Source organism: Mustela nivalis (assembly GCF_964662115.1).
Source record: "Mustela nivalis genome assembly, chromosome: 3".
Taxonomy (NCBI): Eukaryota; Metazoa; Chordata; class Mammalia; order Carnivora; family Mustelidae; genus Mustela; species Mustela nivalis.
The window spans coordinates 174618962-174639474 of NC_139022.1; the positions used below are offsets into that span (position 1 = coordinate 174618962).

The 20513-nt window shown below is 50.3% G+C and overlaps 1 protein-coding gene across 1 annotated transcript in view; it reads right to left on the reverse strand.

The window, feature by feature from the left end:
* Positions 1-20513, reverse strand: part of ADCY2 (adenylate cyclase 2) — a 406568-nt gene that overhangs the window by 28853 nt on the left and 357202 nt on the right. Inside the window, exons 19-20 of the mRNA XM_082723386.1 lie at positions 9237-9321; positions 4463-4621 (exon numbers count right to left, since the gene is read on the reverse strand). Of these exons, the coding sequence (XP_082579512.1) occupies positions 4463-4621; positions 9237-9321 (244 nt within the window). The remainder of the gene's footprint in view (positions 1-4462; positions 4622-9236; positions 9322-20513) is intronic.

The following is a 20513-nucleotide window of genomic DNA, read 5'->3' on the forward strand; positions in this document are numbered from 1 at the left end:
CCCACAGATGAGCAACACAAGCCCTGCCCTAAGGGGCTCAGGGTCTAGCTGGAGAGCGCGCCCGCAGAGAACATGAGAACAAAGCCTGACTGGGGCTGCGTCCAGGCGTGGACATGTCTGCTTGGAAGCCTAGAAAATGTTCAGAACTGACACCAGCACTCAGTTTCTGAACTCCCACATCAGTGCTCTCTCCCCCTGATTCATTCCGTGGCCAGGAGGACCTCCCATCCCCTACCTACCCCTGCTCCCAGTTGACCTATGTGCTAACCATGTAGCAGCTGGGTCTCCAACTGTCACCTAATGCCCTAATTTATTCTGAGGTGTCAAGTAATTAGCACAAAGACCCCTCTAGCCTAACTTTACAAGGAACATGGTTAGGGGGTCTGGCTGGACGACGGAGTGGCGGCGTGGGCCCATGGCTGGGAAGGACAGTGCTGTCTGCGCACCTGGTGAGTCCCCGCAGGGACATCTGGGTCCTGTTCTGATCGGGCCTCCGCTCTCCCGCAATGAGGCTGCCTGGTTCAGAATCACAAGGCTCCTTACCACCTGCAGACTTGGCAAAGGGTCCACTCAGTGACAAAACGTAGTCTTTTCAATGAGCGGTGAAAGCTAGCTTTGATGTCCGCTCAAGAGGCCTTTCGCAACGTTCCTGTGACACAAGGGCAGTTCAAGGGCTCGGGGCCCGGCACACAGGGCTCTCTCCCTGAGCCTGGATGGTCTATTGCCCGGACCTGGCCAAGACCCTGGGCAGCTGAGGGACAGGGAGGCGTGCAGAAGCACTAAGCAAAACAAATACCCCGCGGGAAGGAAGAGGTGCCTGTAGACACAAGCCGTCCTCTGCCCACACACAGGGAGCACAGGCGGAGGGAACAGGTTTTCGTCAAAATCAAAACTTTTGGGGATCGTTATTGCGATTAAACCATTCTCCACTTCTGAAGGGAAATTCATTTCCTCTGAACATCCACGTGGTGGGCTGGAGAATCAGAAAGAGCTGGAAGGCTCTTTGCTAACATCGGTCCTGGCCAAGGTCATATGTCATGTTCCCAATTAATGTTCCAGAAAACCAAGCCTTGGTAATTAATGCTTATGGTGAACTGAAAGGCATGCACCTGTCTCCCTTCCTACCACCCCTGCCTCCACAGCTGTGAAAGTAAAGCCCTGGGTCTCTGCATTCAGCAGGCGCGGGAGCTCAGCCCACCCCCCAGAGGAGGAGCTGCGGGAATCAGAATGGAGGACAAAGAGGTTACATCGGGGTTTGCTCTCCATCCTCCTTGGGCCATGTAATGGCTGGGGAAGAAGACTTCCTTAAAACGATTAATAAATTCCAGTGGGCAGTGATTCTTAAATTTTGCATAAATCTGGGGTATTTACTTACTAGATAACTAAAATTGAGTGTGGACTGCATGCCAGGCACCACTCCAAGAGCTCTGCAGGAATTACTGCTTTAAAAATCAGTCCTGGACTCGGAGAGGAAGGAGGCCTGGGTCCCACAGCTCGGAAGTGCCAGGGCAGGGACCAGACCCGTGCTCTCAGCCATGAAGCGGGGCCCAGCCCGAGGAGGAAAGCCGGCACGGGTGCAGGCGGGCCAGGCCTCTCTTCCCTTCGAGCAGCCTTGCTCCTGGGTGCAGGCCCCTCCCACGGTCCCTGTTGGTGGCTCTCTGCCATGCCTGGTCTAGAATCCACTGGAAAAGATCCCTCTCCAGGGACTGCACCATTCCACAACAGCCGGACCTCCCCCTCAGAAAGCCTTAGGGAGAGCGAGCGCTCACGCAGGGGGCATCTACTCGCCCTGACACCTGATGGCCTTGACGGGACCCGCGCCATCAGACGCACACAGGCCACCATCGCGTGGCTGCCGAAGGCCCAGCAACAGCAGCCTGGCCGCCTGGGGTTCCGAGGCCAGGATTCCCCATCAGTGGGGCGGGGAATGGTTTCTTCTGTCCGGGGACAGTCAGGCGAGGACAAAAGGTCTGATGGGGACAGGAGAAGGCGGGCGGCCAACCTGTCAGGAAGTCAGAAGGACGAGGCAGGAGTTTGCTCTGGTTTATGCCCTTAAATGAGTCTCCTTAGAGTAACCTCGTCAGGAGTCCTGGGGGAAAAAACCTGAAAAACATGATCCCCCCCCCACTGAGACTCCCAGTGGGGTGCTCAGGACTGTTAGAAGGGGGGAGGGGTAGCGATTCTCTCTCCTGTTCCCCTGCACATGGAGCTCTGTTTTGCATTCAGGATGTTCCCCAGGAGGCTCATCACCGGGAGAATCTCCTGCACCGAGCGAGCGTCTGGTCTTCGGCAGCCGCAGAGCACAAGCCGCCCTGGCCACTGCGCTGCCTTTGAGCACACTGGGCGGACTGTCCTGCCCTGTGAGGCCCGACAGGGGTCCCTGGAAGTTTTTAATCCTCTCGACTTAACAGCGGCAGCTTAGGTAGCTCCCCCCGCACCCCCCCATCATTTAACCTAACGGACAAAACCTGGAGGTGCGGTACGGGAAGTCACTACTGAGGACAGTCGTGTGTCCTTTGCCCCCCGACAGAGCCCCTTGCCACCCACGGCCATCGCCAGCAGGTCAGGGACCGTCTTGCTGGCCCGAAGCTCCCAGCGTAAGATTCTGCGTGTGTCGCTCTACTGTCCCGAGCAAACTGGGCCGCCACGGCAAACACAGCGATGACGCGCGGGGATCGCGGCACCCGGAGCGAAAACCAAAGACCCCTGCCGTGGGTCTGCGGCTCCGGGGCCTGGAGCGGCCCATGGCAGTGAGTCTGGAAGGTTCTGAAACGGAGCCAGTGCCTCCTTCCCAACAGAGCTGCAGGCGGCCTGGGTCCAGGCTCTGGCTCCTGTTGGTGAGGACCAGCTGTCCTCGGGAGCCACCGGTAAGCTGGGGATTCCCTGGGGCCCAAGACAGGTTCCAAGTACACACAGGAGTGAAGGGGCCATGCATGAGGCCCCCCAAGGAACCCACTTTCCTTATCTGACAGAGATGGAAACACGGCATAGGGCTGATGTCGTGACATGATTCCTACTTTGTCCCTGAAGAGTTCCCGAAATGCCCACGTGGAGAGGTAGCCTCCTGAGCCAGAATATTCTCACTCCCTCCCTCCCCACCTCCATCCCCCCAGCCAGTTTCTAGAACTTTCTTTTCAGTTTCAGAAGCTGCTGCCTCATAGTGGTGGCCTTTCCGGACTCACACATTCATGCCCGTCTGCTTGCACACAGGAGGACGCTGTCGCCTCCAGGTGATGGGGCGGCCTCTGTCTCGTCCATCCGTGTCCGGGCCCAGCACCAGCCTGGCCACAGGGCAGGGGCGACATTCAGCACACATTGGATTTATGAGCTGAACTGAGAGCTAGGCAGACAGACAAACATGCTCTCTGTTGCTACTGAAAGCAGGTGGCTCCTTCTAACAGAAGCAGGGATGTCGTTATCTGCCAGCAGCCGGCCGACAGGTGACGGACGAGCGACCGCCTGCGAGAGCAGCGGGGGAAATGGACGAGTGAGTGGTCCGCAGCCACAGAAACCTGCGGTGGGACCCTGACGGGCTCGCCACGGCTGGCAGGCTTCCAGGGGGACGACAGTGATGACCTTCAGCTCCTACTCACCGCCCCACGCTTTCTACCCAACGTCAACTCCACACACGCTCTGGGGAACTACTGCTTTGAGCCTTCTCACTTGACACTGCTTTGCACCCCAGCATCCTGGAGGTGTGGCTTCTCCATGGGCAAGTTCCCGCATCTGTGGGCTCCCAGACCCCTCGCCTGCTCCTGATCCCAACCGAGAACCTCCCCCAAACACGGACCGCACCTCACCTCTGAACCCCCCACAGCGCCAGACGCAGGCCTTCGCACACAGTGGTGCTCAAACGTGAGTTTGCCCCCATCCGCCCGCTGACTCTTGTAAGTCAGGAACGTGAAAGGGATGTCATGACATCTGATTTCATCAGGCATTTTGACATGACCATGACATCCTGGCCTTTCCAATTCTTTCCAATTTCCAAATTCTTTCCAATTTAAGGAACCCTTCCCTCAGACACTCCCATTCGAGGGAGCAGACCCAAGTCTTGGACCTGCCCTTGTGCGGAGAGCGCCTCAATTCTGTGTCCTGTCTTTGAAATTCTAAGGCTCTCAAGAGGCCCTCGGGGAAGCTACGAGCTGTGGGATGCCTGCTGGAATTGTGCGGGTTAGGGAGGCGGCCGGCGGCCCTCTCACACCACGGAGAGGCCACCTTTGTGACTTGCTGGGAACCCCAGAGCCTCCCGCCGCACCCTGAGAAAAACCAGGAATAAAGAGTCCACGTTCGGAGGTGAGTCTAACTCCCGGGTCCCTGCCGCCATCCCTATAAACCCGTCAGCCTCGCCTCACAACGGACCCGTGGAGGCCACTAGCGGACATGTGCAGCACGCGGGTGTCCGAAGGGCCGCCCGGCCAGCAGCGGCCGGCCCTGGCCCAGCGCACGGCCCCGGGGCGCCCACCTCGTTCTTCAGGCTCCGGGCCAGGAAATGCTCCGCCACGTGCGCGGGCAGCACGTTCTCCAGCAGCACGCGGTTCAGGTTCTCCATGGTCTCTATCTCCTCCCGCTCTTTTTTGAACTTGTTCTTCCACAAGAAGTCTAACCTACAGTAATATTCACTCTGTTACAAGAGGACACAGAGGTAAAGAAACGATAGGGCATCTTGTCCTGCCAGAGAGCGGAGGTTTTCAAGAGAAAACAAAAAGAATGAAACAAAACTGAAAAAAGAACCCCCCCGAACAGAACGGTCTCCCTCCCTACGAAGCCCGCGGCTGCCCCCGCGTCTGTCCCCGCCAACCCTTCACCTGCACTGGCACAAAAGCAAGTTTGGGAAAGAACCAGCCTTGGGGACAGGATGGGACGGGGTGGGGGGCGGTGAGCAGTGATGGCAGTGACTGGAGGCTTCTTGCAAAGTTACGTTAATGAAAAGATGGCTCGCATTATCTTTGGAGAAGAGGCATAATGGGGTATAAACAATGAATGAATGAAACATGGGAAATGCATTAGCGGAGAGAGCGCCCTGTGGCATAATTTGCAGTTAAAAAACAAGGGTGCTCATTTGTGGCAGTTTGCCTTGACTCCTTGCAAATCAGTTCTCCGCACCACAAAATTCTGAGACTAAGTATTCACTGAAAATTTCATCTTTCTTCATTTAGAATGGCATTGTGCTGAGGGAATGACATTGTGTTTACCCAGAAGTTCGTTTGGGGATCATTTAATTAAGATGATGCCTGCTAGTAAAAATGTACGTGTTCATGCTTTATCATGTAGTGAAATTTAATGTGTGTGTGTGTGTGTGTTTTAACTGTTATTATTAACGTAGAGATAGAGAAGTCTGCTTCCTAGGAAAGGGTTTCTTTGATTTTGGCATTGTGTTACATCGCTATGATAGAAATGATTTTATATGGTGAAACAGCCCTAAAAGAATCCTCCTGTGAGACCAGGACCTAATGGGGTGAATTCCAGCCAAAGAGTCACTTCCTGACAAAAAAAAAAAAAAAAAAAAAAAGCAAAGAAGAAATCAATGCTGGGGTCTGTTTTATTGGTTTGATTAACTGTATCAGAGCAGCACAAACCACACAACACACAGCCTCCCATGCACAGCCGGCAGCTAAAACAATTCACATTTGGAAACCTGAAAGAACAATGATCATTCACCATTTAGGTTTGATTCAGACCACGTTACGATGTGCTCAGAAATTATTCCTCCTCCTCTGGTGGGGAATTTATTTTTACTTTGTAGAGGCTTTTTTTTTTTTTTTAAGACTGCAAATGAGATATTTTTAATGTTTGTTTATATTAAACTTTTACATTAATGCCAAATCTTCCACATTCTGCACTTACAGAAATCCTGCCCTGCACTTCCTGGAAAAAGCCTGTTGCTTGGAGAATAGAGTATTTGTTTGGGTTTTGGGGGATGACCCCGTGGTGTGGCTGGTTCTAAACTGAGATGACTTGGCAATCCCTGATGGTGGCATCGAGGAGACCCAGATGCACACTTGGGATCCGACAAAGCGACCCGGGGAGGAGCCCAGGAGTGGGCAGGGCAGGCAGCAGGTCCAGCGCAGGGGACTATGTGGGGTTTCCAGGAGCCTTACTAAGGGGTGGTCAGGCCTCCCCAGTGACCGAGACCGCATCGCAGGCAGCACCTGGCAAGTCTCTTATGAAAGGGACAGTGATGCTTTGGGACCAGCTTCCCTGGACTGAAAGCAACATTCCGGCAGGTGCTCACCTCCCACCTCCCCAGGGCTTCTGCTAGAGGACCCGCTCCTTGAAGGACAAGCCCATGAGAAACTCACAGAGAACCCCCAATGGAAGACAGATGTTTCCATCCCAAACCAACTGAATGGATTCAATGGTGTCCCCCAGAAAGACAGTTCCAAGTCCTTGTCTCCAGACTCTGGGACTGAGACCTTCTCTGGAAACAGACTCTGAAGGTGTAATTTAAGGAGATCCCGCGGGTCGGCTTGAGATGCAATGACTGTGTCCTTACACGAGAAAGGAGAGGGGGGGCTCGGACACAGACACCCGGGGCAGGTCAGACGGAGGCTGCAGTGCGGTGGGGGGGCATGGGAAGCCACTGTCCCCAAGACACTGCATGTCCCTTCAACGAAAACAGCAGTGCTGCCTTGTGATGCTGTGTCTCCACATCCTTGCCCACCTCCCAGAGTCTGGGTCTACTTGACCGTTCCCAGGGCCCAGATACCACGCAGAGACGTGGACTTTGCTCTTCATGTGTGCTGGCAAGGTGAGCAGGAACAGGAAGAGCCTGGAAGGAGCACCAGGCTGTTTCTGGGAACCTCACTGCTGTCCTTCACACTGGACACAGCCTCAAGGGCAGTTCTTGCTTTGTCTAGTTCTGAAAACAAGCCAAGGAATTAGAAGGGTTTACATCTTTCTACACGGACAGAAGAGGGGGTCCCGGGCAGGGTAGGAGGCGGCAGGCAGCGTGTGAGTCCACGCCTTCCTGGGCTCTGAAGCCTTGCACACAGGGACCTCAGCCTAACTGAGGCCACCAGACTGCCACCTGCCCAGATCTGTTTCTTGTAGGACGTGTAGAATGCAGACCCTCAATGTCGTGTGTGCTCATTTAAACTCAGGAGAAATACAGAGAGTCTCTGTTTCTCAAAAGAGGCCCCTGAATTCAGGCAGACATTTTTTTTTTTACCACAGACTGTATTTCAATCCCAGCTCTTTTCCAGGAGGTGTGTTATGGTCTTATTTAGGTTTCTCAGATACCCAGAGCAATATTTAGCATATGCTCATTTGCTCAGAAAGCAAAAGCATCACCATCATTTCACAAAAGATGGTCATGGGGCAGAGAGGTCATGAGGACAAAGGACAACAAAAATAAGTTGCAAAATGTCCACACTGTTGTTCTTAAAAAACACACACACACACACACACACACCCGGGAAGTCCCGAGTCCCTGCCTATTTATGAAACTTAAAAGCCTTATTTTAAATATCAGACATTTGTGACCTACTTGTGATTTCAGAAGGGCATGCAGAGCGCTAGATCACAAAAATGTGGACGTTCCTGTGAGCCCAGAAGACTTGGGACCTTCATCTTGGCTCACCCTGGCACATCCCGACGCCGGCTGTCAGGGAATGATCGTTAACACCATCGCCCCTGGAAGGAGCAGGGACTTCTCAGACCCCTGGGTGTCTGTATGATCTGTTGTCAACATTAGTGACGTAACAAGAAAAGACTCCTTATAAGACTGGGGTCAGAGTTATTGTGTTAAATTATGCCCCACCATGATATGATCTGGAACCCTTTGGGTTATCTCACGCCAGAGAGTAATGGATCTTGGGCAGCCACTGGAGGCAGCCACACGGCCACGTACATAGTGGTACTGTGCGCTTGTCACCGCAGTGACCAATAAGAGTGGGGAGAATTCGGTTTGATTTCTAGGTCCTTAAAAGGTACTGTTGTGAAGCAACCTTGAGTGATCAAGGGAGGAGAAAATGAAGGACCAAACGTCCCTGGGATGAAATGGAGAAACAGGAGACCCCGCAGAGGGGCCGCCCTGTGTCTGGAGGAGTGACCACACAGGTGATATTCTGCATGGAAGCCCGTTTCTTTCCCATCTTTCACTTCTAACAGGGTTTCCTGAGAGTGGACATGCCTTTTCTCCAAGAGTGAGAGCAGTAAGCAGGTCAAAAGTGGAGAAAGCCAGGTCTCGGGAGAATTGATGAAGCAGGAAAAAAGCGCAGGCATGGTTTAGTGGGTCACCTGAAACGTGCAGAGGCTCAAGACTACAAGCACACGGCAGGGATGGAGGCGGCGTGGGCTGGGGAGGAGACAGGGTGTTCTAGAACTCTGCAGCAGGACCACAGCAGCTCCAGGGAGACTGGCGCTCCCAGGAAGGCATGAGGGGAGGCGACCGTGTTTCCAGGCCGCTGGACTGGCAGCCACGGATCTGGCCTCTGCTCTCACTGTGCTGTCATGTCACTGTGCCTTTCAGCTGTTTGGGGACATCTATCTAATTTAAGTGGCTTTGCACTTAGTTGGTTATTTCTATATAAATCGCTTTTCTGCGTCACACCATCCATCCAAGAATTCCAAGCAAACTCTGGTGAAGGCAGAGTGCATGGCGTGCCGCGGGTCTTTGTTCTCTGGGCTTTCGTGCTCGCGTGCAGCGAGAGGAAGAACACTGTCCTTGAAAACCCTGCACCTCGGCCGCTCCTTGGAGACCAGAAGCGGGGGGGGGGGGCTAGGAGGGACAGTGCCCGTCACAGCACAAAAGACGATTTTTGAACAGAGGACTATAATTGAGGAGGGGCTGCAAGTGATGGCAAAGATACTCATACCCCTTCCTAAGAAAAAAGCCACCCTTTCTGAAATGCAAACAAAACCCCAGTGCAGGGGGTATTTTTCCAAAGAGCGTCAGCTACTGAGAGAACATTCTTGTCAGCTTACAAAACCCACCACGTTCTTTTGAGATGTCACGGGAAATGGGCTCACATCTCTACCGTTGGCAAAGTTTGCCTCTTGTGGGAGAAATGAGAGACCTTTTCCCTTTCCCTACACACGTCCACCCACATTTCTCCTAAGTGATACAATTATTCTGATGTGTTTGCTTGAAAGTCGCTACAAAGCACATCAGCGAAGTATTACCATGATTATCACGGGCGGACTCTGTTTTTAGAACCGAAGTCGAGTCCACGTACGAACCAAGTATTACTAACACAGCACGTGAGAGGAAGTTACGTGAACAAGCGATGTCTTACCTGTCTACCCAGAACGAGCAGTGTGACGAAGAATATAAAGAGAGACACTGAGCCCATGGTCTTCAGGTCTTTCCAAATGCCTGGTCTATTAGAGAACAAACAGAGAGACAGACAGACAAAAGCAATACAAAACAACATACATACAGGACTTAGAATTTCCATATCAACAACTTGAGAACCTCCAGTGCCCGTCTTTCTACGCCAGCCGAACACACGCCTTTTAGATACACCCCAGGCCCAGATGGCACCCAAACCAAACAAAATCATCCCTATTTTGAGAGCTTACTAACAGAAGATTCTTTCAAGTTAACAGACTCCTTACTTTCACTCCAAGCTCTAACAAACATAAAAGAAAAGAACAGAGGCATGTGAATAGCATTTTCTTTATCCTCCTAGATCAGTATGGGTAATTTGACATAAAATTTCTTCAACCATTAAAGTGATCACTCTCAGAAAGAGACAGTGTGCTAGAAATTAACAATCATGTCAGGTAAAAAAAAAAAAAATGGAGTAGGGAACTTAATTCCTACCAGCTGCTGTCCCCTATGATTATGTAGTTTCTCATAACTTTTTTGGCAGGCAGTTCTCAGACTGTCTTCCGTGTGATTTTGTGACACAAAGGTGACACGCAGATAGGAACTCTCAGTCCGCTGTCCTGTTTCCCCTGGGGTCCAGGTAGACCTCGGTCATTCATCCTTGCCCGAGTCCTCACCACAACCCTGCAGGCCATGGTCACCCCCCTACGTGGCGTCGGCATGCACGGTGGGCACGAGATGCCCAGACATTCCCTCCGTGTCATTCCGGGTGTCTCTGTGGGAGTGTTTTCTGGTTGAGATTCACACTTGAATCAGTAACCTGAGTCAACAGATTGCCCTCTGTAATGCAGGTCAGCCTCGCCCCGTTAGCTGAAGGCTTTTGTGGAAGAGAAGGCTGACCTCGCCCCAGTGAGAGAGCATTCCCTCCTGCCTGACTGCCTCGGAACTCCAACCCTGGCTGCTCCTGGCTCTGCAGCACTTTCTGGCCTTCCGTCTCCAACTGGGCCATTCATGACTCAGATTTTGGATTTGCCAGCCTCCGTGATTGTGTGAGCCAGTTCCTTGCGATAAACCTCTTGATTGGTATTATATTTATACACAATATTTATATCCTATTGGTTCTGTCTCTCTGGAGTACCCTGACTAATACAGCATGGAAGGAGACATCTCCTGCCATCCTTGGGGAGACCCGCACAGCTGACAAATGACGGATCTCCCACATACAGTAGTGAATAAGACTTGAAAAAGAAATTATGTAATAAGACTTGAAAAAGAAATTATGATTATGTATGGACATATGTCACATAAGCAGCATAGATCATGTGTAATTAAATTGAAGAAATACCAGGTAATTACTTTCTGCTCCCCTCAGCCCCTTCAGTTTTGCTATTAGAGCTGTCACAGGCTCAGAAAGGGACAACTTCATTTCTTAGAATCAGTTCTGGGCAAGCAGGAAAGTGGCAGCTCCCAGCTTACTTCATGCTCAGGAACTGGTGACCTCCGTTTAGCTGGGGAGCTCACATGCTTGCTGCCCAGCTGGTTTAGTAGAGAGGAAAGAGCTCCGAATGGAGGCTCAGCCTTTCTGGAGAGTTCTCTGAAGCCCTAAGTCCTTCTAGCACCAAGACTTGTCACCAAGACTTGTGAGTTGCACCTGCTTTGAGGTTTTCCTGTTTCTCTACCGAGGGTTCAAGGGCTGATGACGTAAGAGTCCATGTGGCAGTGGCCAGGCTCAGGTGGGCTTTGGTGTAGGGTAACCCATGGAGGAACTGAGGCTCCTCTCCTCTTGTCGATCTCTGGGACCTGGGTCAACCTCTCCAAACCTCACCCCGGGCATCAGCCAAAGGGGGTCACAGTGCCCATCTTATAGGCTGTCCTGGTCACTACATCCCCTGGTCTGATACAGGGGAGGCACTTGAGAGTTTCAGTACTAGCTGCAGAGTGACAAGGGAGGGGACGGAGCTGGAGAGGTAGAGAAAAGGCGCAGAAAATGTAGGTTGGTGAATTAGCATTAACAGAGTGAAAGATCCAAGGGCAAAGGGAACTTGGAGGCAGAGTGACAAGTCTTGGTGCTAGAAGGACTTAGGGCTTCAGAGAACTCTCCAGAAAGGCTGAGCCTCCATTCGGAGCTCTTTCCTCTCTACTAAACCAGCTGGGCAGCAAGCATGTGAGCTCCCCAGCTAAACGGAGGTCACCAGTTCCTGAGCATGAAGTAAGCTGGGAGCTGCCACTTTCCTGCTTGCCCAGAACTGATTCTAAGAAATGAAGTTGTCCCTTTCTGAGCCTGTGACAGCTCTAATAGCAAAACTGAAGGGGCTGAGGGGAGCAGATGTTTATAAATAATGCTGGCTACCACGAACTTTAAACCCCTCTTCTCCCCTATATAGACTATACTGACGCCATCCTCCCCAAGGAAAGTGGCACAACACAGCCAACGTTCTCATATGTGCGGGCAGAGTTTGACATTTTCGTGTTGCTTCATGAACCTTCTGGACATTTGTAATTCCAGGGGCCTGAGGAAGCAGCTGTAACAACTCCTTCCACCCTCACCCGTTACCCCCGAACTAAGAGTAAAACGTTAGCTCCCAGGTCAGGGTCTTGTAGCAGCTTCAGCAGCACAGCTAATCCGAACGCAGGTCCTCCTTGCATGCCCAGGTAAGGGACCAGAAGTCCCAAACACGCAGAGCCGGCCCACGTCCCCATCACTGATGGAGAGAGGGATGTAGGATCCTCTTTATGCAATTCGGGGCCTGGCTGGGTTTTCAGTTAATCACACAGAAGATACAGGCAAGCCAGCCTTTTCTGGGACTCCTCACATTAATGCATTTGAACACTGGTTTAGGGGCAGAAATGCTCTAGACCACTCGTCTCCCACATCTGCAGGCGTGAGGACGAGCGGTGGGAGAGGTGGGGACCTGGAGGAAGAAAGACAAGGGAAGATAAGACAAGTAGTTGCTGGACCAGACCTAAATGCGCCTTGGAAATAATAAGGCACGTCCAGCCCATACAACGGACTTGTGCGCCAGCACACAAATACCTTTTCCCCTCCTGACCTGCTGTCTCAACGAAGAAGGGTCGTGCTGCCCGTTCATGGATGGCATTTAGGTTTTTCAAAACCTTCTCTTATTCATCCAGCCAAAAAGGATGGCTGGTTCCTGTAGGAGCCCTTCTCTCCTGTGCGGGCCGTGCATGGGCGAGTGCCAGACGGCTCCTGCAGTCTGAAAGAGAAATCTGTCCATCCACAGATGCATTCCTGGGTTACCTGCTCCTTGTGCACTTGTGGAAGATGCAGGGAGGAAGGGGAGTGTGCTGTGTAGACAGAGCATCCAGATTCCGTGGGAAAAATATCCCAGGATTTAGACGAGGCAATTGTGTTGATGATCACAGTTGGTTTCTAGAACTTTTGAAACAAGGTACTACAAGCTGGGTGGCTCAAAACAACGGAAGTTTATCATTTCACAGTTCTGGAAGCCAGATGTCTGACATCAAGGCGCTGGCAGGACAGTGCTCCCTCTGAAACTTGGGGGGACATCCTTCCTTGCTTCGTTATGGCTTCTGGTGGTTGGCCCCCAATCCATGGTGTCTTTGGCTTGCCACAACTTCATCTCAGTCTCTGCCTCCATCATCAAAGGGCATTCTCTCAACACGGCCATCTTTTTATGAGAATATTGGCCCTGTTGGGTTAGGGCCCCCCCCCCTACAGTAGTAGGACTTACTCTCAAACAAATCCATCTGCAACTACCCTATTCCAAGTAAGGCCACACTGTGAGGTAGGGGGTTAGGACTTCACCGTGTCTTCTTTTGGGAGAGACAATTCAATCTATAAGAATCGTGTTGGTTATTCAGATAAAAATGGCAGCTAGTAGGGTGTGAGGCCTCCTTCTCTCTCTTAGGTTTTAAGGTTGACATCCATCCTGGACTTTCTGCTTGTCTGGTTGTGCCATCTCTGAGTGATGAAGTAGGGGACACAGCACTAACTGGGAAAGTCTCTAATTCAGTGACAGTTCTAGCCAAAATGTGACTGAATATGCTTTCTTTCATACCTCAAAATTGGGCTCTGGAGACTCAGATGCCCAAACAAGCCTGCAGCCACACACGAGTTTACAGTGGGTCCTCATCCCGAGGCTGCTAAGGGAGCAATCATTCTGGCCCTCAAGTTTTGAGAGTATAAAAGATCAAAGAAACCTAAAAAATTAGATGAGTAATATGGAGGAATTGCCCAGTGGATCAGTCTCTAACCTAAAGGCAAATGATTCAGTCGTGGTAACAGATGACATTTTTTATTCTCAGGAGAGAAAGCAGTCCAGGCATGGAAACACAAACACGATCTTACTATTTAAAATCTATGTTTTCCTAGATGAAATAGGCCTCTCTTATTTTTAAGAAGTTCCTAAAGAAACTCACTATTATATGGTAACTCTTTTGTTTGTTTGTTTGTTTCAAGTTTTTGTTTAAATTCCAGTTAGTTAACATACAGCGTCATACTGGTTTCAGGAGTAGAATTCGGTGATTCCTCACTTCCATACCACGCCCAGTGCTCATCACGGCAAGTGCCCTTAATCCCCATCACACATGAAGCCCACTCCTGCCCACCTCCCTCCAGAAACCCTCAGTTCAGAGTCTCTCATGGTTTGCCTACCACTCTGATTTTATCTTATTTTATTTTTCCTTCCCTTTCTCTATACTCACCTGTTTTGTTTCTTAAGTTCCACATAGGAGTGAAATCATATGGTATTTGTCTTTCTCTGAACTGACTTATTTCACTTAGCATTATACACTCTAGCTCCACTCATGTTGTTGTAAGTGGCAATTTCCTTTTTATGGCTGAGTAATATTTCATTGTGCATATATATATATATACACACACACATACACATATATATGTGTGTGTATAAATATAAATACAAATATATATATGTGTGTGTATCCACACACACACACACACACACACACACATACACAACTTCTTTATCCATTCAACAGTTGATGGACCTTTGGGATCTTTCCATAATTTGGCTATTGTTGGTAGTGCTACCATAAATATCAGGGGGCACGTACCCCTTTGAATCTCTATTTTTGTAGTACAATTGCTGGGTCCTAGGGTAGCTCTATTTTTAACTTTTTGAGGAACCTTCGTGCTGTTCTCCAGAGTGGCTGCACTGGCTTGTGTTCCCATCAAAAAGGCAAGAGGTTTCCCCTTACTCTGCATCCTCGTCAATATCTGTTGTTTCCTCAATTGTTAATTTTACCCATTCTGATGGGTGTGAAGTGGTATTTCATCACTGTTTTTAATTTCTATTTCCCTGATGATGAATGATGTTGAGCGTCTTTTCATGGGTCTGTTGACCATCTGCATGTTTCTTTGGAGAAATGTCTACTCATGCCTTTTGCCCATTTCTTAATGGGATTATTTGGTTTTTGGGTGTTGAGTTAGATAAATTCTTTATAGATTTTGGATACTAACCTTTTTCAGGTATATCATTTGTAAATATCTTCTCCCAATCTGTAGACGGCCTTTTAGTTTTGCTGGTTGTTTTGTTTTGCTGTGCAGAAGCTTTTCATCTTGATGGGGTCCTGATGGTTCATATTTGCTTTTGTTTCCCTTCTCTCCGGAGATGTGTCCGGTAAGAAGTTGCTGCAGCCAAGGTTAGAGAGGTTGCTACCTGTGTTCTCCTCTAGGATACTGATGGTTTCCTGTCTCACATTTAGGTCTTTCATCCATTGGGAATTCTATTTGAGACACCTTCCATACATGTTCCAGACTGGCTGCACCAGCTTGCATTCCCACCAACAGTGTGAGAGGCTTCCCCTTTCTCCACATCCTCGCCAACACCTGCTGTTTTCTTGTTTGTTTTTATCCATCCAGTCCATCTTGCCTTTTGGGTAGAGAATTCTACTTCCATTGAGAGTAACACTGATTGGCGAGGACTTACGAATGCCCTGTTATTAATAGTTCCCTGGCTGTTCTTCAGCTCCTCTGTTCCCTTCTTTTTTAGGTTTTGTGTTCCTTGAAGTTTTTCATTGCTTTCTTCAACTTGACAGAGCAGTTACACCTTCGAGTTAATTGAGTCTGGGAAGGAAGTGCCCGCAAGCTGCCTGGGTTGGCCGTACCCCCTGCTCTATGCCTCTTGCTCCCTCTTGTGGTGGACTTCGTTTCTTTTCTTTCTTTTTAATTATGTTCCATTATGCACTGTACAGTACATCGGTAGTTTTTGATGTTGAATGTTTCATGTAGTGTTCAATGACTCATTCGTTACGCATAACACCCCACGCTCATCACAACACGTGCCCTCCTTAATACCCGTCACCCTGTTACCCCTCCCCTTTGAAACTCTTAATTTGTTTCCCAGGGTCCGTAGTCTCTCATGGCTCGTCTCCCTCTCTGATTTCTCCCCTTCAGATTTCCCTCCCTTCCCCTGTGGTCCTCCGTGTTATTCCTTATGTTCCACATACGAGTGGAACCATATGATAATTGTCTTTCTCTGCTTGATTTACTTCACTCAGCATAATCCCTCCAGTCCTGTCCATGTCAATGCAAATGGCCTTTCTGATGGCTGAGTAACATTCCATGCATCTGTACCTTTGCGGTAAATATCTAGTAATGCAATTGCAGGGTCACAGGGTAGTTCTATTTTTAAGTTCTTGAGGAACCTCCATACTGTTTTCCAGAGCGGTTGCACCAGCTTGCATTCCCACCAACAGTGTAGGAGGGTTCCCTTTTCTCCGCATCCCCACCAGCATCTGTCCTTTCCTGACTTGTTAATTTTAGCCATTCTGACTGGTGTGAGGTGGTTTCTCATTGAGGTTTTGATTTGTATTTCCCTGATGCCAAGCGATGTCGAACAATTTCTCATGTATCTGATAGCCATTTGTATGTCTTCATTAGAGAAGTGTCTGTTCATGTCTTCCGCCCATTTTTTGACATGATTATCTGTTTCGTGTGTGTAGAGTTTGAGGAGTTCTTTGTAGATCCTGGAATCAGCCCTTTGTACTGCCATTTGTGAATATCTTCTCCCATTCCGTGGGTTGCCGCTTTGTTTTGTTGACTGTTTCCTTTGCTGTGCAGAAGCTTTTGATCTTGATGAAGTCCCAAAAGTTCATTTTTGCTTTTGTTTCTTTTGCCTTTGGGGACATGTCTTGAAAGAAGTTGCTGTGGCTGATGTCGAAGAGGTTCCTGCCTCTGTTCTCCTCTAGGATTCTGATAGATTCCTGCCTCACATGGACGTCTTTCATCCATTTGGAGTTTGCCTTTGTGTACGGTGTAAGGGAATGGTCAAGTTTCATTTTTTTGTAGGTAGGTATCCAATTTTCCCAGCACCACTTATTGAAGAGGCTTGTCTTTTTTCATTGGGTATTTTTCCTGCTTTGTCAAAGATTAGTTGACCATAGAGTTGAGGGTCCATATCTGGGATCTCTATTCTGTTCCACTGGTCTATGTGTCTGTTTTAGTAACAATACCATGCTGTCTTGGTGATCACAGCTTTGTAATATAGCCTGAGGTCAGACACTGTGATGCCTCCAGCTCTGTTTTTCTTTTTTATCATTCCCTTGGCAATTCAGGGTCTTTCTGGTTCTAGCTCTTGTTCTAGCTCTTTGAAAAATGCCACTGGTATTTTAATAGGAATGGCACTGAAAGTGTAAATTGCTCTAGGCAGTATAGACATTTTAACAATGTTTATCCTTCTGATCCATGAGCATGGAATGGTCTTCCATCTTTTTGTGTCTTCTTCAATTTCTTTCATGAGTGTTCTGTAGTTTCCAGAGTATAGATCCTTTACCTCTTTGGTTAGGTTTATTCTTAGGTATCATATGGTTTTTGTTGCTACTGTAAACGAAATCTTGTGGCAGAGTTCTTACATTTTCACACCTCCTCTCCATCGGGCAGGGCACCAGGCAGAGTACTGACAGCCTCCTTTTGTTTTCCCAAACAAAACTTGCTAAAGTCTGTGGTCTGTCTCTCCCTGGCCCAAGATTTGAGCCGGCTTTCTGTGTGTGCTCACCAGCCATCTGCCAAAGCGTGGGAGCGTGGGCAGGGAGCCGGCCACGGGGTCGGGGTGCGGGAGGTGCGGGGATCCGTGGGCGAGGTGTTCCTAGAGTCTCCTGGGCGGGCTTCTCAAAGGAGGCCATGATGCAGTTAGGATCCGGGTCCCTGAGTCCCTACCTGCTCCTGGCTAGCCGCTCCTTGCCCCCGTCACGCAGCTCAGGACTCAGCACTGTGGATGAAGCCAAAGGGGAGTCCCTCTGGCAGCGTCCTTCATGGCTGCTTGTTTGCATGGGAGATCTCCCTTGGGCCTCAGCTGTGCCCTCCTGGGGAAATGGGGGTGTGGGAGAGTCAAGCCGTTCCTCTTACCCACTGTAGTGTGATCAAACAATGTGCTGGAACCCCTGCTCTGGAAACCTGGACTTGCACCACAGCTTTCCAAGGCTCTGTCTGTGGGTCACTGCCCAAGTGTTTTCTAGGGGCTCCTGGACCACAGCCGAGAGGGGATAGCACTGGTTCACAGCTGCTGTAGGGCCCACAGCCGAGAGCCCGCAGGCCCATTATCTGACCCTTGAGTGCAGGAGATGCCTCTCGGGCCCTGCGGCATAAGCTGCTGGATCCCCCAGCTCCTGCAGCAGCACTTTTGTCCCCGGACAGATGCCAAACAACTGTGACTAAGGTTGGCGCTGGCAGTGGGGAGGGGTTGCAGCAAAGACACGAGAAACATCACATTCTCTCATGATGGTGAAGTCACTTCCTTCCTGTGCTTCCGAATCCCCAGAGATCTCGAAGCTCTTCCCAGCATCAGTCAGCTCTGGGCTCCCTAACACACGCCAGGCCCACAGGCTCATCCTGTCCTAGGTGTGCAAGATGAGCGTATGCACGACATGCTGACACATCTGTGGGCCGCCTGTGGAAACCCGATTTTCTTATGGAGACTTTCTGTGATCTTCCTCCTCCTCCTCTTCTTCTTTTTGTTTTTAAAGATTTACTTACATGAGAGAGAGAGAGTGTGCATGAGTGGGGGAAGGGCAGAGGGAGAATCAGCAGACTCCACACCCAGCACGGAGCCTGATGCAGGGGTTCCATCTCTCGACCCTGAAATTGTCACTTGAGCTGAAATCAAGAGTCAGATGCTTAACTGATGGAGCCACCAAGCACCCCTGTGATCTTCTTGACAACAAAGACTACACTTTCTTCATGCCATGCTGTACTCTGGCTCCAGCCCTCAGGCAAGGCATATAAAGGGTGCTCAACAGAAGTGTGTCATAAAAGCAAATGAATGAGTAGACAAATAATCATGTTGGTTTGAAACATGAGGGGCTTCCTTCCTAGACACCCTTTCCTTTCCTGGCTGGACAGAGATCCATCAGAATCAGAATCCTACGCAGTCTTCCAGAGAGGGTGGTCCGATGTCACCCAAGGACAGACGGCCCAGAGCCTCGTGCTTTCACAGAGCATCCTTCATAATGGCGAAGCAAGACATGCTGGGCTGGAACAGACGAGCACAAGGAGGGGCAAGCTCACCCTGAGCAATGAGCTCTGCAGGCAGCTGCGGGTCCGGAGAGAAGACAAGGCTGGGGCTGGGCGGTAGTGCTGGCCTCTGCTAAGGCTGTAGTTACATACCTGTGAGTATGGTCATGGTTTCGTTCTGCAGAGGTGATTTCAGGTGGGAAACAACTGGTCTCGGATGCAGTAAGGAGCAGGGCTGGGCATGGCTTTGGCCTTGGAGATGGAGGAGGTAAGGATAAGACGTATGTGTTCTGCACAGTCCACGGGCACAGGCGCTGTGAAATCTCCTGTCTCCCCTCATCCTAAAACCAAACTAAACCAAACCACACAGCCTAAAACCCGAATAGAATTCTCACAGCAGAATTCTGAGTTGAAATTACCAAGTAGCTCACTAATGGTTGCTTTTTTATAGAAAAAAAAGAAAGCTTGGTGGAACTTGAGTAGCCCTGGGATGACTGGCTTTTTTGTTAATTTGGCAGCGTGGACGACCCTCCTCCTTCTCCGACCTCCCAGGCGGCGGCTGGAGGGGGTCAGCCCCCCAGAAGCGTGTGTGCCTTACTTGCTGGAGCCGGTCCGGGGAGCAGGAATCGGGAAGGACAAGGAAGCTGAGGTATTGGGTCTGAAAGTAATTGCAAAACTTTTCAACATTAACTCGGATACACGATGGGTTAGAATGTCAATTTGAAACACCTCCTTACTTCCTGGATGGCAGGTGTGGTTACAGACCCTGTGGGTATCAGAGTGGTACCTGCTCTGTCCTTTAACTTAAAAAGAGGAGACTCTAGAGGCATTTTGGGTGCTTTGGGATACCTCCAGGACCCCCCGCTCCCAGCGGCAGACACACGAGGCTCCCCTGTCCGCTCGTCCCGATTCACTCTGCAGTTCTTCCGCCGGACTCTCAGTGAGCATCTCACTGGCGGATCCCAAGCCAGGGCGCTGTGGAAATGTGTCGCGAAATCTCGAATTCTGTGTCTTGAATGAGACGCAGGAGAAACAGAGGGGGCACGATGGAGCTGCGTCCTTCCCGGCTCGCAGTGATGCATATTTGAGCGTCTCCATCACCGTTGTTGACCCGGAGCTTTAAGGCAGTTAGAATCACACAGACATTTCCACCAGCGACCCTCCAGAGCTCCCGACGAGGCTGGGCCCTGGGTGTTGCGGCTCACGGACACGCCTCAGTTATATGCTGTCTGTGGAGGACTTGTCTTCTTCCACAAAGTGCTTAGACACTGCTGGTGAGCCCACTGGGCCCCTTGTCAGCCCCTCTGCTCGAGCCCTCCCACCCCCACACCTCCTCCAAAGCAAAGGCACGTTTCCCACACCCAGGTGAGTTAGCATCATTCTGGGTCCATGTGAAACGTAACACGCATCCCTTGAGACTTTTTAGTTCTGTAAGGTAAAAACTCACAGGAAGGATCCGACAGCGTCTTGCGGACTCTGTGGCAAGCCTCTGACATGGGAAGGGACAGTGTCTTTGAAACACAACCAGCTTCCAGCAATAGCAACACTCACGATCATCACCGTCACTGGGAAGGGCACTGGGGCTCCAGGGCCATATTGGCTGAGGGCTTTGGGAGATAGTGGCATAGGTTGGAACCAGAATGGCTATTAAATGGTTCAGTAAAGCATCCTGTACTCACAGAAAGATGGAGGATGTTATAAATGCCAAAGAAGGAAGGAATAGCTTGTTCTGGACCTTCTAAACACCAGAAACCTCGGAGCATCCTTCACCATGAAGACTGAACCGGAATC